This window comes from Toxorhynchites rutilus, chromosome 2 (assembly GCF_029784135.1).
Source record: "Toxorhynchites rutilus septentrionalis strain SRP chromosome 2, ASM2978413v1, whole genome shotgun sequence".
Lineage (NCBI taxonomy): Eukaryota > Metazoa > Arthropoda > Insecta > Diptera > Culicidae > Toxorhynchites > Toxorhynchites rutilus.
In genome coordinates, this window is record NC_073745.1 from 319560258 (window position 1) to 319587628 (window position 27371).

General features: G+C 36.9%; 1 protein-coding gene across 27 annotated transcripts in view; it reads right to left on the bottom strand.

The window, feature by feature from the left end:
* The window catches only part of LOC129771300 (potassium voltage-gated channel subfamily KQT member 1), a 1095885-nt gene that overhangs the window by 197623 nt on the left and 870891 nt on the right, over positions 1 to 27371 (bottom strand). For 18 of the 27 annotated variants that reach the window (XR_008742331.1, XM_055774795.1, XM_055774796.1 and 15 more), the window contains one exon: positions 3932 to 3979. The exons of the other annotated variants lie outside the window; for them this stretch is intronic. Coding sequence is in view for 17 of the 18 variants with exons in the window: in XM_055774795.1 (XP_055630770.1) it covers positions 3932 to 3979 (48 nt within the window). In the remaining variant the exon portion in view is untranslated. The remainder of the gene's footprint in view (positions 1 to 3931; positions 3980 to 27371) is intronic. 27 annotated transcript variants of the gene reach the window in all.

The following is a 27371-nucleotide window of genomic DNA, read 5'->3' on the forward strand; positions in this document are numbered from 1 at the left end:
TATAGGAAAAATTAGGTTAGTGAAATTTCTATACGATGTCGGAACCGGAACCGTCGTAATTAAAATTGGCAATATGACGATGAAAATTGTGATTCTGGATAGCTTCCATCACATGTACCAAGTTTCAATCAAATCAAAGAGGGTCACGTCAAATTTTTTTTCGGCTGATTTGGCGTTGTATTGTTCCATATGTCATCGGAATCTGTATGAAACCTTTATTTGTGAGGTAGACTGAACAATGAATATTTCTCCATATGAATAACGGTTGCCATCAAATAATTTACCAAAATATAATTCAGAAGATACGATGTTCTCAAAATGACTCGAAAATTAAAGCAACTTAGTTAATGCCTTTACTTTGATTAGCTGTTGAAAAATTTTTGTAGCCTTTCCAGTTTTCAAGAAGAAAATTTTTCCGTTGATTTTTGAATTGAAATATACAGGGTTTTCCAACTTTAAATTCCGAAAGTAAATTGAAATAAAACACATTTAGAATTCCAATTTCGATGAAACTTTTATTTCAAATTGAAGTTTGGTTTATGCCATTATGTGTGAAATACAACATCATTCAAATGTCCACCTAGGGCTTCCTCGCACACCTTGAACAGGTAATTTTCGATGACTTTTCGGCACATATGGGGCGGTATCTCGGTCATAACTTCACGAATGTTGTCTTTCAAATGTTCAAGAGTTTGCGGAGAGTTGGCATAGATACGGTCTTTCGCAAAAAAAGTTTAGCGGGATCTGGACGGCCAATTGGCATCACCAAAACGCGAAATTATGCGTCCCTCAAATTTCGTTCGCAATATGGCCATGTTCGGTCGTGTTGTGTGGCACGTGGTGCCGTCCTGCTGAAACCACATGTCATCCGTATCCATATCTTCAATTTGTGGCAAAAAAAATCGGTTAACATGCGGCCATAGCGCTCTCCATTCACAGTTACCGTCTCGCCGTCCTCATTTTCAAAGAAATACGGCCCGATGACTCCACCAGACCTTAATGCGCACCAAATAGCGACTTTTGGCGGATACAATGGCCTCTCAACAATCACGTGTGGATTTTCTGAGCCCCATATACGGAAATTTTGGGTGTTCACATAGCCACCGAGCTCGAAATGTGCCTCATCGCTGAAGAAAATTTGATGCGAAAATTCAGCATTTTGCTGCTGTTGTTCGTTCACCCAATCGACGTATGCCCGACGCTTTCCATGGTCACCACGCTCTAATTTTTGTACCAGTTGGACTTTATATGGGTGTAGGTGCAAGTCCAAATGCAAAATTCGCCACAATGATGTGTTTGACAAGCCCAATTGCTGAGCACGCCGTGGAATCGAAACATTCGGGTCATCCTCCACACTGGCAGCAACAGCAGCAATATTTTCGGCCGAACGCACATTACGATGATGCACAGGTTTCACAATATCCGCTACGGATCCAGTTTGTTCGAATTTACGCACTACATTAGCGATTGTGTGCTCTGTAAGCCGTCCCTGACGACCAAAATCCGTCCGTAATGCTCGAAAAACATTTGCCGGTTTTTCATCATTTTTATAGTATAATTTAACAAAATTAGCACGTTGTGCGATGCTAAAACGATTCATATTGTAAAATAGCAGACATTCAACTAACTGTATGACGCTTTGGTTGACAGCTATGTCAAACGGTTGTCAGCGCAGGGCTGTATACTTTCGGAAGCCCAAAATGGAAAACCCTGTATATCTTTCACATTATGTTGCGACATCTCGAATCTTCTTTCGTTATTTGAGTCTTGACATTTCGCGTGGAATCCGAATGTTCAATTTATTATAATTTGTTATAAAAAACAGTACACTACAAGTTTGGTTTGTGAATGCTGCAGTTTCAATTGGATATGGTCTGTACAGAGAAAAAATATCCAATTGTTTGGAAGAGCACATATAACCTTCCTGTGCTTGAAAAAATACATCTATCAATCTGAGCATATGTTCTATTTCCACTAACATATGTGTATCAACGAGAGCATTTGAAATTCTCAACGAAATTGTGCAGTTTTGATGCACACTGTACGGATCGCACACTTCATAACTCCTGCAGCTTTCATCAGCTGACAGGATTTGCATTTCCAAACAATGCACTAAAAACAAAATGAGAGCGGTAGAGATGGCCTGTTCGATCTAGAAGACGAGTCTGTGAATGAAATTCGACAACCGCAATCTCGTTTGGCAAACAAAGTGGAAAAAAGTGCAAACTTAGTTGAGAGCATTGCCCCTATAATGCTTCTCGGCGGGTGTCATCTGTGGTGGGTAAAACAATCATGCAAATGTGGTTGACACTGCATGTAATGGAACCAGGGATGCTGCTGCAGCAGCACTTTTTGGAAATCTCCTGATATTAAAGAAGCCACGACCACGGTTCGGTGAGTTTGGTACGATATTGAACGAAAGCTACTATGAGTTAGTCTCTAATAAATTTCAGCAGTCAAAAGTAATGAAACTTGTGTAGCATCTTATTTATTTCAACCACAGAAGTTGTGGATCGCTATCCGAAGGATAGCCATTTAACTTGTTATAATTAAAACAAAAGTTACATTGCCTGCGAGCCACATTTAGTCATCAGTTCAGCCTCATTCCTGTTTATGTGGATTGTAGAACTTCTAGGAAACACCTGCACGCTTCCACTACCCCTAATTCCATAGCAGAGTCAGTCGGATGGCCGCGACCCGTAATGGTATCACTTTCTTGGGTACCGTAGCCTCGTTTCGAATTAATGATTTAAAATGTAAATTGAAACAAAACTGCGCCCAAGAAACGGCGATAGGGCGCACAGGCAAAAGTTAGCCTGGGGAATAAAATAACTTTTAATTAGAAAGTTTAACTAGCAGGAATAGTGGATTGTCGTTTATTCGCTTGTCCGTTTCTACTGGTAGAGATGGTTACAGTTTAAAACTAATAGTACTCTGTGGGGGAATTACGGGTGAACGATACACTGCCCCGCAGAATTGCCGCTGTTCGGACTATCGATGGAATAATAAGATGGAAATTGGACTTATTCCTAGAATTCCAATTGATAACATCATAGTATGGCCTATGAAGCAAATACGATTTTGCGTACATTGACCCCTTTACTTAGAACTTTTGTTATACATTCCGAGTGTTGTTGACTTTCTGTACACGAGTTCACGTTTTGAGGTCTGGGGTCTAACTCGCACCACACCTCTTCTGGCATTATATTTAGTTAATTTCCATAATGTCTCTATTTTTTTTACAGTATTTACAATCGCTTCTATCCTCATTTATTTGATTTCTTCCATACTTACCATGCGCTAAACTTTAAAATAGAATTCAAATGAAAAAAGCTGGCATAATGACGCTGTAATAATTGTGTGGCACATTCACAGTATGTCATAAAAATCTCTATAGAAAAGTTCTAGAATTAACACGTCTAAATTCTACTAATTACAAAATATGATACAGAGAGACAGTCAAAGTGAAGATGCTAATCATCCTAATAGACACAGCGAAGAGACAATAATGACAATTAGGCAATTGCCGGCGAGGAAAGAAACAGAAATGACTGTCGCCTATTTCTATGAATATCTCGCCTAATTATCGGCGTTGGAATGCAGTTGTAGAAACATAGAAAAAGCTTGTTCATGACCTCTATCGCAAAACTTTAATTCTTCACAGCGAATTGCTCTGAACAGAGACAGAAGATAGAGTCGAAGGCAAATTTTGCGCTACTTTATCTCATCGTGCGAGACGGTAAGCTACAACAAATAAAAAATCAGTAAATCCAGAACTATTCAAAATATGTCAACTAGTTGCTCTATGAAAAAATATAGCCTATTCGTAGAACGCGATTCGTTTTTCAAGCCAACGAATGCTAAAATAGCAAACAAAAAAAAAAAAAAAAACAAACAAACCCTACGCTACAAAATCCTCTAGAACACTTACGCAGCGACGGAGGATGCTGCCAACTTTTCGGCCGCTTCCAGCTTTGATCTGTGCGTTTCGCCGGATTCCAACCGGCGGTGGCGACCATGACGGAAGGACAATTGGAGGAACGAACGGTGGCACGAGTTTTTTTTTTTCGAGGATGATAACAAGGTAGATCGGGGGGGATGATTTTGGTGGCGAAAAACACATACAGAGAAAAAACAAAGTAAAATACAGAAATGAATAATTTTATAATCGCTTCGGTTGATGATGGGTTCTGCAATAAATACGGATTAAGTTATTAAGGGTACTGTGCGGTGGTCGTTTCGCCTAATGCGTCGAAGATCATTTGGTAGCTGGGTTGTTTATTTTGGATTGTGGCTGGACAAAAGGTTGATAAAAATGATGCGATAATTTGATTAAAAAAAATCATTATATGCTTACAAAGATTGATGCAAAATTAGGTTCATCTACATGCTTTGGAAATTTGGAAATTTTTAGCGTTATATTTTCTGAAAATATGGCGAGAGTAGCAATTCTTTGAATGTTTGATAATCATTCCATGAACAGAAGCAAAAACATCATAGTTCTCCTCTAATGTATAGTTTAGTTTATTTATAAAGATTCTTCCCGTTTTAAAAATTTTACACTGAAATGGTTATTTTTCAAAATCGTGATTTTCAAATTATAGTCGAGACTGTTTTTCTGATAATGATCGCAATCACATTGGTGCGTTGATTAAAATTTATAACAAAATCTGAATTATTCGTTAAAAACAAATCAACCTGATAAAAAAATAAGTGTTCGTGGAATTCACGGACTTAAAGCAACAAAACTCAAGACAAATTATCAATTTACCTGATTTATCTTCTGCTTTATTGGAGCTGGAGTTGAAGCCACACAAGTATAACATTACTCCATGACGAACGTTATGCATTATTATCAGTAGAAACATGAACCCAGTGTGGGACATGTTACCAACCTTAAAGAATATATACCAGAAGCGGTAAATACCTCACATTTCAGGGAACTTCTTTAATAAACACTTATGCCCCCATGTACAATACTTTCTAGCGATGTCGTAGCCATCGAGTACATGAACAGTGAGTCAAGTTTCACGAAAACAAAATATTATATTGGGGAGTTTATCGGTAGCTGGCTTTAGTGATCAATATCTCGCGTAATATCGATCATCCACTTTCAAGTTTAGGCTCGTTGTAAAGGTGACATTTCACACAAAAAAAATCTTTTGCTGTTTTTTTTTGTTTGTTCCATTCAGTGATTGTGATTTACATGGTGTTAACAATGGAGGTCAACAAAGAGAAATACCGATACATCTTATACTTTTTCTATTCTAAATGCGAATTTGAAATTGTGAATGGTGTTTCTGGTGTCGAAACTGCAACAGTAGAATACTTGCAATTTTTTTTTTATTTTTTAAAATTTTTAATTTTTTTTTTCAATAAATGGACCGTTTCAAGGTAGCGATTGACGATTGAAACGTTCAGAATTGGCCAACAGAAGAGGTGTTGTGTTCCATCAGTACAACGCAAGGCCACACAATTCTGAGAGCTTGATTGGGAACCAGTGTCTTAGAATATCAACAAATATTCACGAGTAACGAACATGATTTTATTTCAATGTAAATGACTTTTTTTCAGCTTGAAACACACTGCCCTCATTATATTGTTGACAATAACAAACGAGTTCATTTTGTTCATATCGCTGATGCATGAACAAATTTGCTATAATGAATGAATGCGTCATTGAGTGGGGTTCATAACTTCGCTGTTATTTATACTTTGAATATCAAAAGGAACAAATTGATGTTCATCACATTCGAGACGATATTCGTTCTGGCATTGATTTTGATTCAAAATTCGAAAATAAAAAAATAGTCAGGCTGGAAAAAACGCCAGAGTTCGATGAAACGAACTTTACAATAAATCGCGCAGGATTTTGTTTGGAGAGACGGTAACAATAGCACAAATAAAAACCAACCGCACACAGCTGCCTCAGGTTAAAAGTAAACAACATTAATTTGGCTAACATTAAATGCAATTGCGGCATCTTGAATAATCAAGATGAAAATGACACTGGGTGGAAAATAAACTTCAAAACATATTGAAGTACAAAAGTTCATTTGCTCATATTCACTGGTTGTCTGGATCTGTCATTTTGAGTTTCGTTTGGAATATATAGGTTTTCGATGCAACCTAGCCCGAAAAACTATGCATTTGAGCTTAGCGAAGATGATTTTTTCCAACACTGGCATCTACCATATAGTCCGGAGCTGGCACCAAGCAATTAACTTTTTCTCGCATTAAAATATTTCCAGAGTGATAAGAAATTGGGATTAAAAGAAGATTGTAAAAATCTATTGCTAGAGTTTTTCGCCAATAAGGGCCAAGACTTCTATGATAGAGACATTATGAGGCTACATTTAGAATGGCAACAAATTTTACAATAAAACGGTGCATATTTGACCCAAATCGGACAATCCGAAGTATATTAAAAATAGTTTCGAATTTCACCCACAATTAATGTCTTACTTTTTCCTCAACCTAAGAAATCAAGTTAGAGCCATTTTAGTGTTGAAGTATCTAACCTGGTACAGTCATAACAATGAACTTCAAACGCGTTTTTCTGGAGACTAGTTTTTTCAAACTGGCGTACACGATATCTCAAGTTTTACTGAACCGATTCATGTCGAATTTCAATGAATATAATCTGCATTCATCTCTCTAAAGCATGAACCATGATATGAACGATATTTCAAAAATATTATTTTTTTTAAATCGGGAAACGTAAGAAAAAGCGTTTTAAACCTCATTTTGTTTTTCAAACGGCCACCATTTTGTCAAAAAAGATTTTTTTGACTTGTGCGAGGTTCATGCGATAACGGCATCTTCACTGATGTAGAATTTGTTCGATTTTATTTTTGTTTCTGATAACCAGAAGGGCTGGAATCGTGTACACCATGGCAGAACTTTTTTTTAGCCCCCTCACTTCATCAGTCTGTAACTATTCTAGCTACGTACATTTTTGCTCCGTTCAATTTTTGTTTTATTGTTAAAAGATGGATGAACATATAATGATATAATGAATCGTAAAAATAATTTTTGTTTTATTTTTACAGAGCTCGAAAAAACCTCCGAAATTTGTGTCTCTACACTAGAATACCCTCTTAATTGGCGCGCGCTAAAACTTTGAATATTAGCACGACAAATTTTTAAGTTATCTGCTTTCATTGCACAATACATCACAACATAATGGATACAAACATTCGCATGATCGTTGTAGACATTTCCTTCCACCATCGAAACAAATGAGAGAGCTAAATCTCCAACAAATGCGGCATTTAACCCAACCCAGAGAAATCAACAATTGAATAATATTTACTTTTTTTTTTTTTAATTCAATAGACAATTGAGCAGCGGTTCAAGTGAAGAAAAGTATCCATTACGAAGGTGGTGGCAACAAAAAACAGAAGAATATTCAGCTCACCCTCCCCTTCTCTCTAGCTTTTAGGAAGTAGAGAAAGATAAAAATCGGAGAGAATTGATGTAGTAATAGACACATATTCAGGGAGGATAAAAAAAGAAGCTTCAAAGGAAAGATGAAACTGAAATTTCTACTGAAGAGTTTATTCTCCGATGTCGTTTCATATTAAAACTATATTCAAAGTAATAAACATGCCAATCAAATAGAATAACTTCGTAGTCATATGCAAACAATGCGGTCCTGTTTCAATCTTTTTTTCAAGCATTGGTCCACATATTTTTTTTTTAATTGCAATGGTTTTTTTAGTGCGAAAATTTGAAGATCACAAGCCACATTGCAGGCTTTTTCCTACCGCAACAGTCGTTTCAATAATCGGAAGACTCTCCGTAAACGTGAACAACGTGAACAAATGACCTGCTGTTATATTTTTGATAAGTAAACAAAACATGCTGTGAATACTCGTCCAGAAAATATGCCGCCTTTTGTGAGCAATAACACAATTCTATACATTCCTTATTATTCTTTATATAGGCGGTTAAGCAATATACCTGAACATAAATTATTTTTTATATAAACGTTTCAAAACTATTACAACCCAAGGTGTCGCGGTAACTTTTAAAATTTGATCATAAAATTGTTTGGCGCGATTTTCTTAGGTTTCAATAATATTTTTTCGAGATATTTTTCCTAAAACCCGAAGGTGTCAAAACATCCTTGGTCGGAATAAGTATACACAAAATCTTGATACGGTATATTGTTAAAAGCGTGACCTGAAAAAATCGGAAAGAACAGATGCCTTTTATGATAAATAATTTTGTTCGTTTTTCGAAATTTATTCTTAGGTTAAGTCCACATTAAACGAGGATAATAAATCGAGGCGAGGATAATAAGCCGCTGATCCGCCGTCGGAAGCGGCGGTCCCTCGCAAGCAAACCTGTGTTCCACTGATTCCCCGGTTAGTTTGAAACATAGGGTACGATTCCTCAGTAAGGTCCGACTGAGACCGAGTTAACCGATTCACGAGTTGTTATCACTCCACCCAAAAGTGCTTGAAATTTGTTCTGCACAATTGTTTTATTAACAAAAAGACGTTCGTTGATCAGCAAAAAAAAATAAACAAAATGCAGGGTTTGACGTTTTCCTTGAATCTTATTAGTCTAAGTTTGAGTCAATGAACAAAACCATCGTGAATGAGTGTGGCGGAAATATGAGAAGGGCTTGAAGAAACTTAAGCACGGAAATGGAAATATGATGGTGTGGGGATGATTGCCTGCGCTGACGTGGTAAAATTGGTTCGAAACATCGGTACTGCACTTTGTCCACCTTCTATAACACCACCCTGATTCTATTTCGTAGCAACACAAACAGTTAAAATATAACCAAGATACATTCATACATTGTTGAACGCTTAGAAAAAAAGTATATTTTACGTCAATTTCGTTCAAAAGAGTTGTTCGTTCAGCTGTCCAGTTTCTATAAGCCCATTTCAAAATTCATATGGATTAACAATGAAAAATTCGAAACGATCGGCTGATTTACATGTCAATAATTGGCAACCTTGCCATTTCGACTAATAACCTGGAAAATTCGTGTTGGAATACTATTTAACAAAGGCTGCTGAACAAATTTCTCGATATTTTTCTATGTTTCCGAAATTGCTACCTTGAGCTCTTCAATCGTGGTGTACCGTTTTCCCTCAGTGAAGATTCTGCGTACAAGGATCCCCCTAAGATTTTCAATAGGATTCAAATCTGGAGAGTGAGCCGACCAGTCCAAAAAATTAAGTGTTTGGTCCTTAATCCATTGTTTAGTTTCCTTGCTGATATGAATAGTAGCATTGTTTTACTGGAATGTGAATTTTTTGTGACGATATACACACAAAAATGGTAAGAGAGAGGATTTCAGAACATGTATGTAATCCTTGGATGATATGAAAGCTGTCATGAGCTTTCGGGTTGCGCAGAATCACGCCCAAACCATGCACGAGTCTTCACCAAAATGTAAAAAAAAATGTATTTTTTGGAAACATTCTTTGTCACAACATACCTTGTCCCATTGTCGGTTCATGTGAGCTTTGGCAAAACTCAGACGTCTTCCGATGTGAGATTGTGTAAGATGAGGAGCCTTAACCTCTTTAACCCTCTTTATGTGTGATTTTTTTACTAAAACTTGACGAATTGTCACCGAGAAACATTTAAATTGAAATATTGCTTTATTTGCATAAGCGATTTTGAGGTATTCGAATTTTACTAGCTGTTTCCAACTTATCCCGGTCAGATAGCTTTGATTTACGTGGAGCACTCTCCTCCCTACCGTATCCTTGAGGATTCGCCAAATAATTGAGCACTACTTGATGGGATCGTCCAATCTGACGAGAAATTTCTTTGATACCTACATTTTCGTGGTGAATTGCATCGATTTATTTTTCTTTTCTCTCCGTGAGCACTTTTCACTTCGGCATTTTGTAGATTTATTGATCTAAACAACTAAAACAACGGAAAAATGTAACTGGTCTTATAGAAACTTGACACTTGGAAAATACAAAACCTTTGGTTTACACTCAGCGCTTGCATACACACATATGGAAATCATGCAGTGTATGGTAGTCACCAATACCAATACAATGGAATATAAGTTGAAGAATTGACATTATACACAAAGCAACAAGATTACCACCTGGTCTTATAGACGTTGGACAGAGTGTATAGCAGCTAATGTGTGCATTGATATTCTTAAGAACAAGTGTCTCAGATTGTAGTAAACTCCTGTGGGTATAAAAACATTGAAATTTCCTCAAAAAACTAGACGACTTTTTGAAATGGGTCTAACTTTGTTTTTTAACTAAATTTTTACGAAAAGTTTTAACACAAAAGTTATAAGATTAACAAAATATGTGTTACAGAGTAACATGCAAGGAATTGTTGTTCATGTCAATTAGAAAATATCAAACATTGGTAAAAATGAATAGCCCAAATAATAACCAATAAGCAATCTTTACTTCGGAAGATGGGCATTTCTAAGGGGAAAGTTTTTCTAAAAATAACAAATAATTCTAATTTTATTTGAAGTCTAGACTTGAAATTTCTAGAAATATCTAGATTTGAAGAAAGTTTACATGTCAATAGCGAGAATTTACAAACAAAAATGTTATGAGCAAAACATTACCAGTAATTTACCAAAGAAAACATGAAAGCAGATGTTGTTGATTATTTATTGACCGTTCATACATTTTTTTCGGGAATGTGGTAAAATATGTTTTTGAGAAAGGATCTTCAACATTTAATTCTCAGACATTTTTTTTAAGAATTCTTCTTAAAAAATTGAAATAATTGAATAAGTCATCTATATTTTTATGGATATTTCAAGTTGCAAGATTGCTCAAATGGTCAATGTGTTTAAACCTACGAACTGAAACTCAACTGCAATCCGAGATGCTGCTGTCGATGGCTAGTACAGCTGGTATGAAATTCGCCAAGAATCCAAGTTTCACTCTTTTTTTATAAATCTTGCTAAACAACTATGAGATCTTAGAAATGTTGGTTAAGGAATTAAATGTAGGTAATTTTTCAAATATTCATTATGAAATGTTTTTGCAACACCTAATTTCCATGTTCTTTTTTTAAAAATAATTGCTATATTTTAATTGTAACATTTTAGTGTGTACATTCTAGCAATTAACATGTTCTGAAAACTGTTTTCTAAATGAAAAGAAAATGCAGAACATGTCCATCGTGAGAATTTACACAGAGAAATTTCATGATAAAAACATTGGTTTTTCAGGAACCTCCTATCTATTAACAGACAGGAAGTTGACATCCATAATTTAATATCATCTAAAACTTTTCCGAATACACCATATCGCTATCTTGATGATAAACAAAATTAAAATTAGTTGATTTTTTTTTCATGGAAAAAATGAAAAAGTTGTTGTTGGAAAAAACTCTTTGCTTGAGGAAGTACTCATCTTACTATGTATGGGTGACTTGTTGGTTATTGTATGGACTATTCATATTTTTTCAAAATTATCGTTTTGAGAAAATCTGTAATATTTTTTTCTCCAATTGCTTGATATTTTTTATGAAAACTCAAACCATTTCCTGTAATTCATTTTTTTCATCCAATTTTTGTGGGTTAAGTAGTTGTTGAAACGAATTTTACTCACACAATATTTCACTGTAATTTGGGATGCTGACAACTTGAAACTTGAAAGGTGTTGGCATGAAATTCCAAAATAGGGTAAATGATCTTTTTTGTCCGATTTGGGGTGTTTTTACGCAACTGAATTGGAGTATTCAAAAAAGTGGACAAACCATGATCATATTTTCGACTGGACAAACCAAAATCATTTACCTTACACTGAGAAAAAACGAAGTTCACTCTGTTCAATTAAGAATTTGTAGGCTATTTTGGACTGCAACGTTATTAAGTATGGGGTCACGAATAATGACAATGATTTCGTGGCTCTCCAGAACTAGAACTAAATCAACCCACAGCTTTTTCAAAATCTTCCTAGAAGTATGCTAAAATATAAAAAAAAAAAAAGTCATCGACTTTAACGAAGGTTATATTATTTGTTGATGTTACTCAGGCATATTTTTGTTTTTCCAGTTGGACAAGGACTTATGTTTCATTTTATATCAACTGATTTGGCAAACTTCATCCCGCCCAAAATGGATTTTTTGCTATCAATACCTTCAAATATTCACGTTTTCTTACTAAGAAAACGTTCATGGGTCCATTTCATGGTTGTCAGATTTTTCTGAAGTGATCCTGATTTTTCCTGAATTTTTAGTTTTTTATTTTATCACAATACAAAGCATCTGTATTATGTATACCGGGATTCCCTGTCAAATATTTACTGGTTGGAAATGAGAACTGTCAGAATAGCCTATATAAAAAGCTCTCCGGTTCTCCCTTGTATAGTGATTGCCCTTTCTTTCGTTTATTTTTTTTTTGATACTATGCATTAATATTTATTTGTTTGCTTAAAACACGTAGTGCGTTTATTTCACATTGAAATCAATGCCTGTCAACGCCAATTGAATGATTGAACATTGAGGATAATTTTGCGAGATCCTTTTTTTTTCTCTCTCACTCTAGAATATTACGTCAAGGATTACAGAGTTATAGATATTTTGTATTTTTTTTGTAAAAATATATAATTATAAATTATTTAAAAACCGTAAAAAATGTCTGACATATATTGTCGTAGTCATAGTATCACGAACCACAACACTAATAATGCATAGTTGTGGAAATGCCTAAAAAAGGACAAGTGAAAGTTTGCTGAAGTATAAAATAAAGTAATAAAAAAAATAAAACGAAGATTATTAATAGACAGGGTACGGAAGTAATGGAAAGAATATTAGCCACTAAGAATTATATAGAACTGAAAAAAGAAGATAAAGGTTCCCTTATGTTTCGCAGCAAGTTCGTGCCGCCATTGATGTTAAATAAATCGAGACGTAGATTAAGAGTAACCCTCATTATACGACAAATGAATTAGCAAATTCAATACAGATATCTAAATCCACCGTTGATGAGCATCTCCTGAAGCTTGGTAACGTATTTCGAGACGATATGAGGGTTCCACACAATTTGAATGAATTGCCTTCAATGGATTGCATTTCCATCTGCGGCTCGCTTTAAAAATTTACCGAAAATGCCGTTTTGAAGCAAATCGTCTACGTGATCGACGTCTCCTTTCCACCAGGCCAACGCCAAACTGCATTTCTCGATAAATTATACAATAAATTACTCTCACACTAACCGGGTATTATATCCTCAGATTATCACAGGTTCAGGTCTCTACAAAATCCATTCAAGGGCAAGAACTTCGATTCTATGGACAGCATAAAAAATACCTTGAACAGTTTTCGACGAGAAAGCGAACATGATCTGGTAGGATAGAATTTTAAAGCTGTTTTAAGCATGGCGAATGATTGTGGAACGAAACTGTGCACATAAAATTGAATAAATGTATGTCTGCCTATAAAAATGATGCCTTTTTTCTCCTAAAAACCGGCACGAACTTTTCGGACATCCCAAAATGAGCTATCCTAGTTAATCCCGATTTTTATTTTCATTTTCCCTGATTTTTGAAAATTATAGTTGGCAACCCTGCTTCTACTAAAACTCGTCATTATAATCCCCTTTATTCCGCGCGGCGAATGAGGTGAGATGGCTCAAGTCACTGCATTCCTGCAGGCGAATGGCGTGATTATAGTTTGCCACTAGGTGAGATTTGAAGTCGTGTCCTCATATGTTATCGACTCGGGTATCATAAAGAAGTTGAAAAGTAATGTAGCTTCCACAATGAAGCGAGAGACTTTGCTATCTCACGTCATTCGCCGCGTAGAATGAGGGGGAATATCAAATTATCTTCAGACACAGTTTTCGCTCAAGATTTTTCAATCACTTGCAAACAACATGTTTTTCCGTTAATACAGATAAATATAACAAAATAAAGACATCTCAAATCGGACGATTCCTTCATCAAGTTTCGTGCTTACCAACACATTTGGCGATCAGTTTTTTATTTATATAGTTATAAGATATAGATTTTTCAGTGCACGGAAATCGCTCGCTCGAAATGAAAATGCACTGAGGAGAAATTGTAAATTGTACTCCACCCGTTTGTAACTTATTGTATAGAAGATGTCATTTGAGATTTCTTATCTATTTTACAATAATAATCAACAGGCTGGATCTATGCCCTGATGATATTTAAATTTGTTAAAATTATATTTGAAATTTCTTCAACACAGCATCGCTCCAGTCAGCGAGCCGCTGATGTCTTAATGCTTAATGCTGATGTCACACAGATTGGTTTCACTTGATACAACATACGGAAGCAAAATCACTTCGGATAACTGATAGTGCGCTGTGAATGAAAAATTCAAATCCAAGGTGGAAGCTCAACGAAATGATACATCGTATCGGTTTTCATACCGTCTGTTGGAGAGTGCTTGTGTATTTGTGCACATGTATGTGTGTGTCTACATTACGACCGCCGCGGTAGCCGTCGTGTAAAATAAATAGCTATTTGTGACATCATTCTAAAAAATTGGCCCTTTTCAAGGTTAAGGGTTGAACGAAATCAAAAGTGTATAAACCTCTTAAATACAAAGAAGGAGAAAGAGAACGCTCGCAATGTATACTTGTGAGATGTGGCCTGGTTCAATCAGAATTCTTTAGCTTCAGAGCTACCGAAACATTCTGCGAAAGAGTTTATTCTCAAATTTCGATGCATTCCTGAATAATACTCGAAGTGATGTACAAGCGAAATGAAAGAGAAAACTTCGAAGTCCAGTTCATCCACAATGTAGTCTTGTCCAGGATACAGCCTCGGTTTATTTGAACTGATAATTCTTCAAGAACTCTTGGTTTCAATTTTTAATTGATTACTGAAAATTTTTGAGGAATGTATTTTCTTTAAACAAATGTTAAACTGTCCGTTTTGGTCACTTTAAAATGCAATATAATGTAAAATAATTTTGAGTAGCCCCTACTATATGGGAGAAGTTTAAAAAACTAGAGAAGTTGGGGACAGAATCAACAGAGCTTCTATTGATTCAAGATGATATGAAATTATTGTTCTTCATGTTGAGTGTAATGGATACCGACTGTTAGCTCAAAGCATAAAGTTTACCAACATCTATCGTGTTTCACTGCCTTATTTTCGCACGTCTTTTGGAGGGATATTGTCTTTTTCAGATGCCATAAAATCATCTGACAAAAGGTTAACCGAACATCCAAAAACTAAGGGATACGATGACGACTGCAAGGCGCTCGAGACCCACTCGAAACCTATGTATATCTCCATCTCTCCAAGAGCAACCGTCATCGTCAAAACCATCCCAAATGATGCAACCAGACCCGAGCATCCTTGTACTTGTCCACTTTGGTCGCTTTTCCGTGAGGAACTGACGAAATTTTCCTGCTTCAACATAATGAGAGAAGTGGCTTTTTACTTCCGCGGCAGCCACTTCGAACCAAGCCGAACGAAACCTTGGGGGGGAGATGAACTTTTGTCAATAATTTCCGTCCCATTCGGACGGAGGGGGTGGCGAGCTTTTCCGCTGTCGGGAGGAGGACAGCGCACAATTGCTTCCTTAAATTGTCGTTCCCCGTTCTTTTGCAATGCGCATCTTATTATAGTGCAATTACTGTCAACGGATTCTGCTCCCCGCTTCGGTCTGCGAGTGGTCGCCTAATGAATTGCTTTAGAAAATTAACGCCATCGAAAGTGCAGCTTAGGTGGTGTCTCTCTGCAGATAAGCGGATAATTCATTGTGTTGGTTTAATTGGGGTTGGTTTCGAAGGAGAGAAGTGTTTTATACTGAGCGCCTTGTAAGTGGTGGTTTTCAAATAAGGCCACGAACAATTGTAAACTTTTTCGACAGTTGAAGGCTTTTCAGATAATATTGTTAGATTTATAAATCCGTATTCTCCTCATGTAAACAGGTATCAACTCCTGCAAATGTACATCCAATTTAATGTTCCCACAATGTAGCAGTCTCATAAAAATAACGCATCACTAATATTCTGCGAGGAATTCATTCCGGTAAATCCCTCCGTAACATGCAGTAGATACAATTCATATCCCTCTACCTCTGTTCATGGTTCCACCCAACTTACATCCTCCCCAACGATGGCGTCGGAAACCGTTGCAAGAGGTGTACAAAATTCCTATTTCGAGATAAATTCCTGTAAAAGCATATGATACAATTTTTATGACCCCATTTCCACCTCCACTGGTTTGCGCCCGAAGCACATTTCAAATTTTGCGTTATGCTCTCGTCTCGTTCGCCGCAAGGACCTGATAGTGGCGAAGAGCATCGAGCGTATCTATGTTGAGATTGAATTCCTGTCGGTGTATGCACATACCCACATATGCAACAACTACTGGTCACGTTTCAGTTATCACCGAGGGATTATTGAAACTATGGAATTGTTACATAAATCACGTCTCCAAGGGAGCTTTAAATTTGCTAACACACAGAGTGGCTGCTGGCGCTCTATCGTACGGGAATTGGAAATATCGGTGAGTGAAACGGAGGGCGTGGGGTCAACACAACAGGAATGGAATATTTTATGGCTGCTTCCAAGAAAGCCAGGAAGATGAAATTTAATTAAAACAAGTAACTTTTTGGCTGGGCGAAAAAAAACGGAAGACGCGCCCGGAATAATTGCTCTCGTGAACATTCCACGCGGGCGTTCTGTTCCAAATCATTGTCACGAGTGGCGAATATTCATCATTCCGGTGCTAGCAACCGTCGTGACAATCCTCGCCTAGCACCTAGGCCTGTGAGATACGATGCGTTCTCAACATCGTCATCTCATTAACTCCCACTCGAGACGACATGATGATGATGGGAATGGGGAAAGAAATTTCAGGGTGAACAAATGTCAAAATTAATTCCATCCTGTTTCCCCTGGGTGGGACCTGCTGTTGTTTTTGCGTTTTTCGTAAATCTAATTCCTTTCCAGCGCCTCATCGCTGCTCTCAGTGTCTTGCGAAGATCTGGTTTTTAAGTAGTAATTTGTCAAGTTTCCACGCGAAGACGATTTCAATTTGGAGCGTCACGTAGCAATGATCGATTTTGGTGGATATTTTTTGACGTAGAACTACGTCTTTCATTATGGGTGTCAAATCAGAAAACAGGTCGCGTTTCTATTAAATAAAGTTAACGTTAATAACCATTTTTGCCGCGAACGGGTTTTAGCGATTTGCATACCAAACGAATAAGAAATTCCCTAAGATTTGTTTGATATGCTATACATCACAATCCCCTGGTGTGCAAATGGTTAAAATTCATGAAAACTATATACGTTTCCAGGGCCAAGGTAGTAAACACGGTGAGATCTTTTCTACCTTACAAATCTGCAGGTGCAGATGGGATTTTTCCAGCCCTGATTCAAAACGGAGAATCAAAACTAATTCCACCTCTTATCGAGATTTTTAAGGCAAGTCTGATACATTCCTTCGATATGGAGACTTGTTAAAGTAGTTTTCATTCCAAAATCAGGGAATCGTGACAAATCACTCCCAAAGGCATTCAGACCAATTAGTTTATCATCAATATTGCTGAAAACGATGGAAAAAGTTATATATGAATACATAAAGTCTGTATTCATGTCCAAATGCCCATTATCTAAATACCAGTTTGCCTACTAATCAGGCAAATCCACTGTAACAGCACTACACACGCTTGTAACAAAAATTGACAAATCTCTCTTGTCAAAAGAAACCGCTCTATGCGCGTTTCTTGACATCGAAGGTGCCTTTGATAATGCTTCTTATCTATCAATGGCACAAGCTATGAGATAAAGACACTTCGATAACTGCATAGTCCAATGGATCCAGGGCATGCTCACACATAGACGAATCACCTCGGAGCTGGGCGGGTCGTCGACACCTGTGATTGCAACAAAAGGTTGCCCACAAGGAGGGGTTTAGAGGTAAAAGGATTCGAGGTTGTGGGCTTTGCCGATGATCTAGTCATAATGGTACGTGGCAAGTTCGACGACGTATTATCGAGCAGAATGCAGATGGCCTTTCTTGGATTATCACAGAAGGTCTGAGCATAAATCCCTCAAAATCAACAATTATTCCTTCCACCAAAAAGAAAAAAAACTGCATCTGCAGTCTTTACATCTTGGGGGAGCGGAAATAAAAAGCAGCACTTCAGTGAAATATCTAGGTGTTATCTTAGATGCCAAACTAAACTGGAACGCGCATTTAGATTCAATAATCAGCAAGGCCAACTCAGCCCTATGGGCATGCTCTAAGATGATAGGAAGAACATGGGGCCTTAAACCAAAAATGGTTATGTGGGTCTACACTGCAATTGTGCGGCCTAGGATAACCTATGCCTCACTTGCAGTCTTCCGAAAAACACTTACACATGCCCACGCGATGTGAAAATTCCATGTTTTTGTTTGAATTCGAACACGATTCTCGCTAGTGTTGAGTGTCTATCCCCAACACGAACAATGATACACAAACATAGACATGTGAAAACAAACACGATGTTTATAATTCAAGAACATCATGTACAAACATATCACCCGATGTCGCAGTATTCATTGCTTTCGTTTCGTTTCTTTTCATACACGGAAAGAAATTATTCATCCCAAAACATTTCTTCGTAGAATACTTTTTCACAGAAACGAACTTGAAATTTAGTTCGCATTTCAAAAATTGCACGAACTAAGAGGCTATAAGTTCATGCACCAAAATATATATTTTTATTAAGGCTCATATGGCGTCAGCCTAACGGGGCCGGGAGTTCAATATTTTGACAATGTTTGCTTACAACTATGTTAGTAATATGTAACCGATTACTCGCGGTTGGCTCGAGGTTAGTATTACAAGTGTTCTCATAATTGGGATGTTGCAGTCTTCAGTGCTCTGTACGTGTGCCCGACATGGGATACTTCCTATTGGGATGCAGCTGACCGTTAATCAGCAACGACCACCTAGTCTGCACCCCATATCTAGCGTGGTGCGTCTTTCTCGACTCGAGGAATCCAGGATAGAATGGTCACTAGCCGGCGCAATCATCAGCTCGTGTAGAGTTGTCATGAGCGGTACAACCTTTGGCTCTTGTTGAATCATTAGTGGACTGCACAACCTTCGGCCAGTGTATCTGTAAAAGTTGGTGTATGTATTGCCGCGACTAAGTAAAAGTTCATAGATCGTTCATGCACATTTTGCAAGTCTGTTTAAATAATCCTTGGTTTCGTTCAAAGAAAACACTCTCTGAATAGAAAGAAGCTTTCTATTTTTTTTTGCGTGCATGTTGGCAATTAAGGTCTGGGGAGCCGACTGCATAGCGGGCGACGTCATACAAATGCTGACCAAAAAAATAAATACCCAAAAATTAGTTTTAGATGCAACGTTCAACGGCACACAACAGAACCAGCAGAGAAATTTCAGCGGCTAAAACACACCATTAATTTCTCGATGTTATCACAAACTGAATGAAGGTAAAAACTAAAAGCTACACTTACACTGCACTACATATGCTATGTGTGCATGCGATTGCATAATCCTTTCTTCTCCTCTTCTCCGCTCGTTTTATAGCTCGGGTCGCGATCGTCGCGAACAAGCAGTATTGGCCATTTGTATTCAAAGATCCAGCCAAAATTGTTGCTCCCGTGGTCGAGTGGTTAGCGAATGTTACATGAATTCAATCTATAAATTGATGCGTGCACTAAATAATGATATCAAATGTGAAAAACTCTCATATCAATCGATGTTTATTTTGTTCAGAACAGAAAAAGAGGTTTATTTTATTTGCCCAATATTTTTGATGAAGCACCCATTGTCATGAAAGGAAAGCATTTTTTCCATGTCAACATACCAACACACCACGCGTTGAGTGGTGGTGGTGTGGTGTCCGATTCGCTTCTTCTACTCTACGCACTGCCGGTGCTTGGGGTGAAAATGCAAGAGAAACTGTACACCATGTTCGAACATCATGTGAAACATTGGGATTAAACATCGTATGTCCAAACATACCACGAATACAAACATGTCACATTTTCTAACATAGGTACGAAAAAATCATGTTTGTACTCAAACACAAAACTGTGAACAGCAGCGTGGACATGTTTATTTCGGACGCAGTGTTTTTTGTGAAACATGGAAGACTGCTCACTTGTATGGTGGCCAAAGACTAGGGAGACTGTAGCTACAAAAAAACTAAACAGTTGCATTGCATTGGAGGCTATCCTTCACCTGGTACCTTTGAACCAATATGTTCAGTTAGAGGCTAAAAAAGCGCTATAAAGCTTAAAAGATGGATAAAAAATACTAGACGGGGACAAAACTGGTCACTTGAGCATCCTGAATATCTTACCCATTGGAACAGCCTCAGAGATGAACAGTGATTGGATGGAACCAAGGACTAATTATGACATTCCATACAGAGTGATCGAACATTCTCGTTCAGTATGGGATGAAGGTGGCCCCAACGTTCGTAATGGTTCAATCGTGTTCTACACTGATGGATCGAAAATGGGAATCAGAACAGGTGCCGGAGCGTATGGTCCTAGAACAAAAATCTCTGTGGCTACGGGAAACTGCCCAACAGTTTTTCAGTTTTTCAGAAATAACTGCAATAATAGAATGTTTAAAAGTCTGCCTCAAAAGAAAATATAGACATACTAACATCTGCATATTCTCAGACAGTCAAGCGGCACTTAAAGCTCTAAATGCCTTCAAGTGCTCTTCAAAAATTGTCTGGGAATGCATTTCCCTTTTACGGTAATTAAGTCAGATAAGTTCGGTACAATTGTACTAGATTCCTGGCCATTGCGGTATAGAGGGCAACGAGCGAGCAGATGAACTTGCCAGGAACGGCTCAAACTCACCATTCACTGGTCCACAACCATTTTGTGGACTCTCCGACTGTGTGTTGAAAAGCGAACTGAATGAATGGGAAGACCGGGAAGTGACAGCCAATTGGATGGCTGCAAAACTTAAACAGGCGAAAAAATTTATTACGCCGAGTATTAAAATTACTCAACAGCTGCTAAGCCTTAGTAAGAAAGACCTCTGCACATTCACTGGTCTTGTAACAGGACACTGCCCGAGTAAATACCATCTTAAAAACATAGGTTTAGCACAAGATGATATTTGTCGCTTTTGTAATGCCGAAAGCGAAACCTCGGAACATTTGCTCTGTAACTGTGGAGCTCTAACTAGACGCAGACTTCAACACCTTGATAAAGCTATTCTGGAGCCCAAGGAAATTTGGTCTGCGTCGTCGATCAGGATTATAAATTTTATCAAACAGAGTATTCCTGATTGGCCCCTATCACGCTATAGCTTCCAGTCTACTCCTTCATCAATAAGTAGTAGATAAGCTTGAAGTGTAGTATAAAAAAGCGTTATATCACAATAGTTCAAAATAATGGACGCAGTGGTTCACACCCAACAGGGGGAAAAAGAAACGTTTCCATTTTACCATACATTTCTTCTGCTGATTTGTGAGCTTTTCTACCCCTGCCGTCAATAACGAGTAACTTATCGACGTAATTCAACTGCAACTTATCGTAAGATTCAAAGGCTCCGCGAACAAAGGAAAAGAAGAAAAAACGAAGGGGAATATTTGCCTAGAGTATAAACAGTGGATCTCGCTGAGGCAAACTTTCAGTATACGAAGATACGAAAATACGAAGCAATGAACGCTTGTTCTTCCTTGTTTTGCGTTATCACATATCTTCGTTTCGGATTGAACTGTGGACGCGATCAAACTACTCGTTGATGTCTCTGGCATTGCAATAATTGCATCATACTGACGCCATTGCATTAAGGTTTCGAGCTACACAATTGTGTGGGGAATCATCAAGCTAGGCTATCGTCGGCTCACCAAGAAAATAAATGTTCTGGAATTTTGCCTGCGATTTGGTTTCGCATGACGGTAGCAAAACTCTCCACAAAGAACGAGAGCTAAGCTTATCCAGACAGGCAGTATTAACAGAAAAGTAAATGTCGTTCTGGAATGTTGTATGTGATTTGGTTTCGCTTGCCAGCAGCAAAACCTTCTCCACTCAGGATGACAGCTGCGCTTATCTTGAGCATGAGAAAGTAATGCAGCTTTTTGGGAGGATAGTAATATTAAACCTCCTGTACTCGCGTGCAAAATCATAACACGTATACTCGCGCACGATGTCACAGACCGAAAGTTGATCTTCTCTGTAATGTTGCTATTGCCTATTTTTCAGGTTTTATTGTCATTTATTTGAAGAAGAGGGTATAATTGAATGAAAAAACTCCAGAAAATATGTTTTGTTCGTCTTTATTCAGTACTAGCTAACCCGGCAAACTTCGTCCCGCCCATTTACTTGATTAATTCTCGAGTAATGCAGAAATTTGTGTTTTATTTGTATGGCAGCCACCCCTAAGAGAGGGGGGAGGGGTATCTAACCACCATAGAAACATTCATTGCACCCTAAAGTTTCCATATGCCTAATTTGGTTTAATTTGCTTGATTAATTCTCGGGTAATGCAAAAATTTGTGTTTCATTTGTACGACAGCCCCCTCTAAGAGAGGGGGAAGGAGTATCTTAACACCATAGAAACATTTATTGCATCCTAAAACCTCCACATGCCAAATTTGGTTTCATTTGCTTGATTAATTCTCGAGTAATGCAGAAATTTGTGTTTCATTTGTATGGCAGCCCCCCCTTTGAGTGGGGGAAGGACTGTCTAACCATCATAGAAACATTTATTGCACCCTAAAACTTTCACATGCCAACTTTGGTTTCGTTTGATTGATTAATTTCCGTGTAATGCAAAAAATTGTGTTTCATTTGTATGGCAGCCCCCTCTAAGAGAGGGGGAAGGAGTATCTTATCACCATAGAAACATTTATTGTATCCTAAAACCTCCACATGCCAAATTTGGTTTCATTTGCTTGATTAATTCTCGAGTAATGCAGAAATTTGTGTTTCATTTGTATGGCAGCCCCCCCTCAGAGAGGGGGGAGGGGTCTCAAAATATCACGAAAACCTTCCCCGGCCCCAAAAACCCCTACATACCAATTTTCATGTCGATCGGTTCAGTAGTTTCCGAGTCTATAAGAATCAGACAGACAGACAGACATCACTCCATTTTTATATATATAGATTTATTCAGTATTCATAGTTATCTAATTAAGCCTCCTCAAAACAAATTAATTTTTGATACTCCAACACAAATAACGAAATTCGACTTTTTTCCTGTTATTAATTAAAAGTATGCAACTGAATATAATTCATGAAAGTATAAAGAGCTAGAAAATAACATAAAAACGTATTAATCGATTGTAGTTTCATTGGTGTGAAAATCAAAACATACCATAACTGCATGCTCGAGACAAACATATTTCTTACATTTCATGCAGTTGTAGCGTGTTTTTCGGGTCTTTTTCGAAAAGAAGAATGCATAACGACTTTCTAGATAGTTACCAGATGATAAAGGCTCCGGAATTTCAAGTTTTTTTTTAACCCAACAGTTTATTTTATTAGGCTCAATTAGCAAATCCGGACGCTTAAGGTGAAGGTGGAAGCTAGCCACAAATGGCTGCCACAATGGCGCTCATTTCTTTCATCTCCCTCCCTCACCTCTCGACCGAAAATCAATAATTTTGTGAAACATTGTGAAGAAAATGATCGTTTTCGCACGCTTCCCATCAAGTAATATCAACCAAACTCTAATTAATTACTCACAAGATATTAAATTTTCATCTGCTGTCGCACTGTATAATGAAAAAGGTCGGAAAACTCGAGCTAGTGCTCTGAAAGTTAATTTTTCATTTTTCAATTTTCCGCAATAGTTTTGTTTGTATTGGCCACTCAATAAAATGCTATTCCTGAGTCATAGCGTTTCATGTCATGAAAATCAATAAAATAAAATTATGTTGATATCAATACAATAATTATTTTCACGTTTAATGGGTCTATAATGTAAGTTTTAGCAACTTTAACATTGGGTAAGAAAATTGTATTGCAGAGCTCGGAACACTGCCACGGCTGCCTATGCTTTCAAAAACAGTAAACGGAAAAGTAATACATTCAATCAAATGCCTCGGCCAACGAACAGAAGGGTTAAGGCGCTCCAACGTGAATATGTGAAAACAATACGATCAACGAAGGAACATATTAAGGAATTATCAACATCGAGTTACTATGCGGAAGAACTTGTTAATACCAAAAGTGCCCCAATTCGCATGTGTTATAAATTTGCTCATGTTACGCTCGCGTATAATCAGAATTTTACTTCATATGCAAATACACCTTCTATATATACTTACATTTGCAATTGTTCGTCGGAACATATCGTTCATACATTTTACTTCAGTATTGAATTGTTATTTTTTTCAAATGTATTCAAAGACTCGTGTCAATGAAGCGCCACACAGTCTGATAAGTGAATTGATCTATTTACGTGTGCTTTGCTCTTCCCTCACAAACACTATTAACCCATTTTTACACGTGGGTTTACCTATACTACTACAATGGCTAGCTCCCACCTTCATTTGAAGCGCTTAAAAAATTACTTCAACTACTAATAAATATTGACATATCATAGTTGAAAAAATAGCGTTCCTATACAATTCGCGACATAGAAGGTACACTGTCGCCATCTAGCGGATGTTAGGAATGTGTGGGGAAAAAGTAAACAAACCGTGCTTTTTTCAACTGTACTTTGAGTGCCATTTTTTCTCGAATTATTTTGTAGTTTATAAAAGAAACGAATACGTAGTGATAGAGTGAAGCTTAGTAAAGTAGTTTTAACTTCAGGAACCGTTTTTTTTTGCACTGGCCATAATACAGACTCGAATAAGAGTACCTTCATTGAGACTAGCATACTCAAATGCATTTGAAAATTTTCATACATCGAATGAAAATTATTTTTAAATGCTGTTTGCATGGTCAGGTTACATAGTCAGGATACGTGTATAATCAACACTAGAAGAACTCCTAAATCTTTTCGACAGAACCTTTGAAAAGTGGACATCTAAAGTTGGACGAATTGCCTTTACAATAGGAAATTGCTTTTGTTAATAATACTGAAAAATATGATCATATCGCTGAACCTAACTGTCGCTCGATTCGTATAGTCGTTCCAGATTATAAATTCAGATATTGGCCCAAAATAGTGTAAATCCACCACTTTTTGCCTTGCGTTTTGTTTATCTCTGCTTCATATAAACTAGCTGTCAAAGTCAGCTTCGATGTCCCGAATTGGAAGGCCTTCATCTATGTTATGAATCACAGAATTCCACAAAATCTTGTTATATTTGTTAAAAATTTGAAATTACTTTCATCGTGTCGTGATTTGAAAACCGGACACTTTTGCTTTTAAATCCAGACACGTGTTTTCTTTGCAATTCGTTGAGAGAAATTATTTATTAATTATTGTAGAACTTATTAACGGGAGCGTTGTGAGTAGCGGGACTGAATGGAAACACGTTTGGTACAAAAGTTTGTTATTAATTCAATTATTTATTGTATTTTCGCAAGATGACCACTACAAGATGGCGCCATATATATATGTATATATATATATATATATATATATATATATATATATATATATATATATATATATATATATATATATATATATATATATATATATATATATATATATATATATTCAAAATCCTATCAATATGAGGATGAGGAGTTTGGCTTTCATACAAATGAAACACAAATTTCTCAATTACTCGGGAATTATTCAAGCAAATGAAACGAAATTTGGCATATGGAGGATTTAGGGCTGCCGAACACAAATTTCTGCATAACTCGAGAATTAATTAAGCAAATGAAATCAGTTTAGCCATATTAAGGTTTTAGGGTGCAATAAATATTTCTACGATGGTTAGACTCTCCACCCCCCTCTCTAAGTGGGGCTGCCATACAAATGAAATACAAATTTCTGAATTACTCGAGAATTAATCAAACAAACGAAACCAAATTTGGCATGTGGAGGTTTTAGGATGCAATAAATTTTTCTGTGTTGGTTAGACACTCCTTCCGCTCTCTAAGGGTGGACTGTCATACAAATGAAACACAAATTTCTCCATAACTCGAAAACTAATCAAGCAAATGGAGCCAAATATGGCATGTGAAGGTTTTACGGGGCATGAAACATTTCTATGGTAAATACACTCCTCCCGCTCTCTAATGGTGGGCTGTCATACAAACGAAACACAAACTTCTGCATGCCCTTTCATTTCAAAAGGGAAAATTCGGAAAATTAAATTCCCATATGTTCTACAATTACATAGTGACAAGTGCTGTTAGTCCGCTTGATGTTTGCGCTAGCTAAATTGATTTTTGTTCGAAACTGGAATGATTTTAATGTGATGAAACACACTCCTATATCTTCTTCTATTTATACCAATAAAAGTATCGCAGAATGTGTTGATAAGAGCAGAACTCGAGGAAGGAATTGTCCCATTTAGGGCTGTCTTTATTCTATCATATTTTCTGTATAAAACATTTACTCCACGTAACGGAGAAACATATTATTTGCAAGTGGTTGAAAAATCTTGAACGAGAATTGTGTCTGAAAATAATCTGATATTATAATGATGAGTTTTGTTAGAAATACTAGGAATTTTATAGTAAAAGGTAAATTTAACGGGGTCGATTAGAAGATCAATCAATGGACAGTTCTGCTATTGGACCCATGAACTTGCTCATAGTAAGAAAAACGTGAATGTTTGAAGGTATTGATAACAAAAAACAAATTGTGGGCGGGACGAAGTTTGCCGGGTCAGCTAGTGAAAAATATAAATCCAAGATGGCGGCCACTACAAAATGGCGGATTACATATTTTCTCAAAACCCCATCAATATGGGTATCAAACGAAATACAATGACTAGTAGAATACGGTTATTTATGAAAAATGCAAATGCAAAATTTCAAAGAAATTGTTGAATGGTTTTATTGTAGAGAAATATACTAATGATACAGATAATGTACTAAAAACTAAAAAATATAATAAGCAAAAAACACTTTTCAAGTTCAATGGTTTCATTATGATTAAACACTATAATAATACAGATGATGTACTAAAAACTAGAAAATAATTAGGCAAGTAGCAGTTAGTAGTTATCATACCCCTTTCTTTTTTAATCTAGGACATTGATAAGACTAAAATAAAATCGTGGAGCATGTAATGAAACAACTAACTGTAGATAATGGAAATCTGACGTGGCCCATTTTGGATTTTTTTTTTCTTTCATTTGATACACATATTGATGCAGTTTTGAAAAAAAAGTATAGCGGCCGCCATTTTGGTTTCTCAAGAACATGAAATACGCAGTTTTATAATGAGTGTAGAGACAAAGGTATGTTCCAAATTTCAGATTAATCGGTCAACAGGAAGGGGGTTAAATATCTATTAATGTGGGACAGCGCTACAGACAAAGTTACAAAGTTACCC